The 1,747-nt window shown below is 37.8% G+C and overlaps 1 protein-coding gene across 1 annotated transcript; it reads left to right on the top strand.

The window, feature by feature from the left end:
• Window positions 1-168: 168 nt before the first annotated feature.
• Window positions 169-1,626, top strand: LOC124418466 (venom serine protease Bi-VSP-like). Its single transcript, XM_046952511.1, has 6 exons — window positions 169-179; window positions 228-259; window positions 367-533; window positions 608-1,317; window positions 1,376-1,451; window positions 1,516-1,626. The coding sequence occupies exons 1-6, from the start codon at window positions 169-171 to the stop codon at window positions 1,624-1,626; spliced, it is 1,107 nt and encodes a 368-aa protein (XP_046808467.1).
• The last annotated feature ends 121 nt before the right edge of the window (window positions 1,627-1,747 follow it).

Below are 1,747 nucleotides of genomic sequence, written 5' to 3'. Positions count from 1 at the left end.
GAACTGAACTAGAACTGAACTAGAACTGAACTAGAACTGAACTAGAACTGAACTAGAACTGAACTAGAACTGAACTAGAATTGAACTAGAACTTAACTAGAACTGAACAAGACCTGAACTAAAATTGAACTAGAAATGATTTTAATATTGAAAAAAAAAGTTGTCGAAATGTCGGATATGTGAATATTAGTAAACATTCAAATTTTTAGTGAATGTTTCAATTAAAGTAAAAATTGTCCTTTCGAGAAAGTTTTGAACTGTTAGTGAAGTTTTTTTTAATCTCGGACTTGGGAATTGGTTTCTGGATATTATACGGAATCTCATACAAGCGCATAAACCTAAATTTTTTCACTCTCTCATTTTCAGCTCAATATTGTGTTACCCCCGAAAACTATTATGGCTCCTGTGTTACTTTAAGCTTTTGCCCACAAATTGCCAATGTGTTCCAGAGCGGTAATCAAAGACAGGCTCAACAATATGTTATACTATCACAAAGAGCCTGTGGCACTAGAAGTGTAAATGGCGATCCAGTGGTAAGTTATTGCACACAAAAATCAATACATTGATTCACAAATCTAAAACGTATTTTTTATATTTTTAACTTAAGGTCTGTTGCACTCGACCACTTAACGTACCACAAACAACAGCACGTCCCCAAAGACAAACACAAAATCCTTTCCAGCCACAACCACCACAGACAACACCCAGTGTTTTCTTCCCCAATACCGAACCACAGACAAATCCTCAAAATCCTTTCTTAAATCCAGCCACAAGAGCACCCGTACCCGTATCACAACCCACTAGTGCCCCAACAAGATCACCACAAACTCAACGTCCCACCACCAATGGCAATTTAATTGATAATAGAGCTTCGACTTGTCGTGGTCCCGATGCCAAAGTCGGTATCTGTATGCCCATCAGAGAATGTCAACCTTTAGTAGAAGAATTGCTAATGAAGCAACAAGATGCCACTTTTGCCAGATTTTTACAAGTATCCAATTCTATATGTGGTGGTGCAGCTACTGCCGTTTGCTGTCCCAGTTCCAACAGCCAACAACAAACATCGACTAATGCTCCCTTAATAAAGAATTCGAATGAAATTCCACGACGTTTGCCCACCGTTGAGGAGGGATGTGGCTTTAGCAATAATTCCTATAAGAAAATCGTGGGTGGTGAGGTTAGTAAGAAGGGTGCTTGGCCATGGATTGCTTTAATCGGTTACGATGATGAATTGTCGGCATCGCCGTTTAAGTGTGGCGGTACCTTGATAACAGCCAGACATGTGGTAACAGCCGCTCATTGTTTGAGAAGAGATTTGTAAGTGTGGAAAAAAATATTAGAAATTATTTTGTAATTGTTTCTTGCCTTTTCACAGGTCTTTTGTACGTTTGGGCGAACATGATTTAACCACCGATACTGAGGCTCGTCATGTAGATATTCGTGTTGTTAGAGTAAGTATTTTAAAGGTTGTAAAAATAAGAGGTTATTAATTTTGCTTTATTTTTTTAACATTAGAGTGAAAGACATCCCGATTATACCCCCAGAAATGGTCATAGCGACATTGCTATTTTATATTTGGAACGTAATGTTGAATTTTCGGGTAAGTTAAATAATAAACTGATCTAGAACTGAACTGAAATGGAACTGAACTAGAACTGAACCAGAACTGAACCAGAACTGAACTAGAACTGAACTAGAACTGAACTAGAACTGAACTAGAACTGAACTAGAACTGAACTAGAACTGA

The sequence above is a fragment of the Lucilia cuprina genome, chromosome 5 (assembly GCF_022045245.1).
Source record: "Lucilia cuprina isolate Lc7/37 chromosome 5, ASM2204524v1, whole genome shotgun sequence".
NCBI classification, from domain to species: Eukaryota; Metazoa; Arthropoda; class Insecta; order Diptera; family Calliphoridae; genus Lucilia; species Lucilia cuprina.
Note: the sequence above shows the minus strand (reverse complement) of the source record. Positions and strands in the feature narration are given on the sequence as shown.

Coding starts and splice junctions, on each gene's coding strand:
- LOC124418466 (XM_046952511.1), top strand. Junction 260..366: donor TTTCGAGAAAGTTTTGAACT/GTTAGTGAAGTT, acceptor TCTCATTTTCAG/CTCAATATTGTGTTACCCCC. Junction 1,318..1,375: donor CATTGTTTGAGAAGAGATTT/GTAAGTGTGGAA, acceptor GCCTTTTCACAG/GTCTTTTGTACGTTTGGGCG.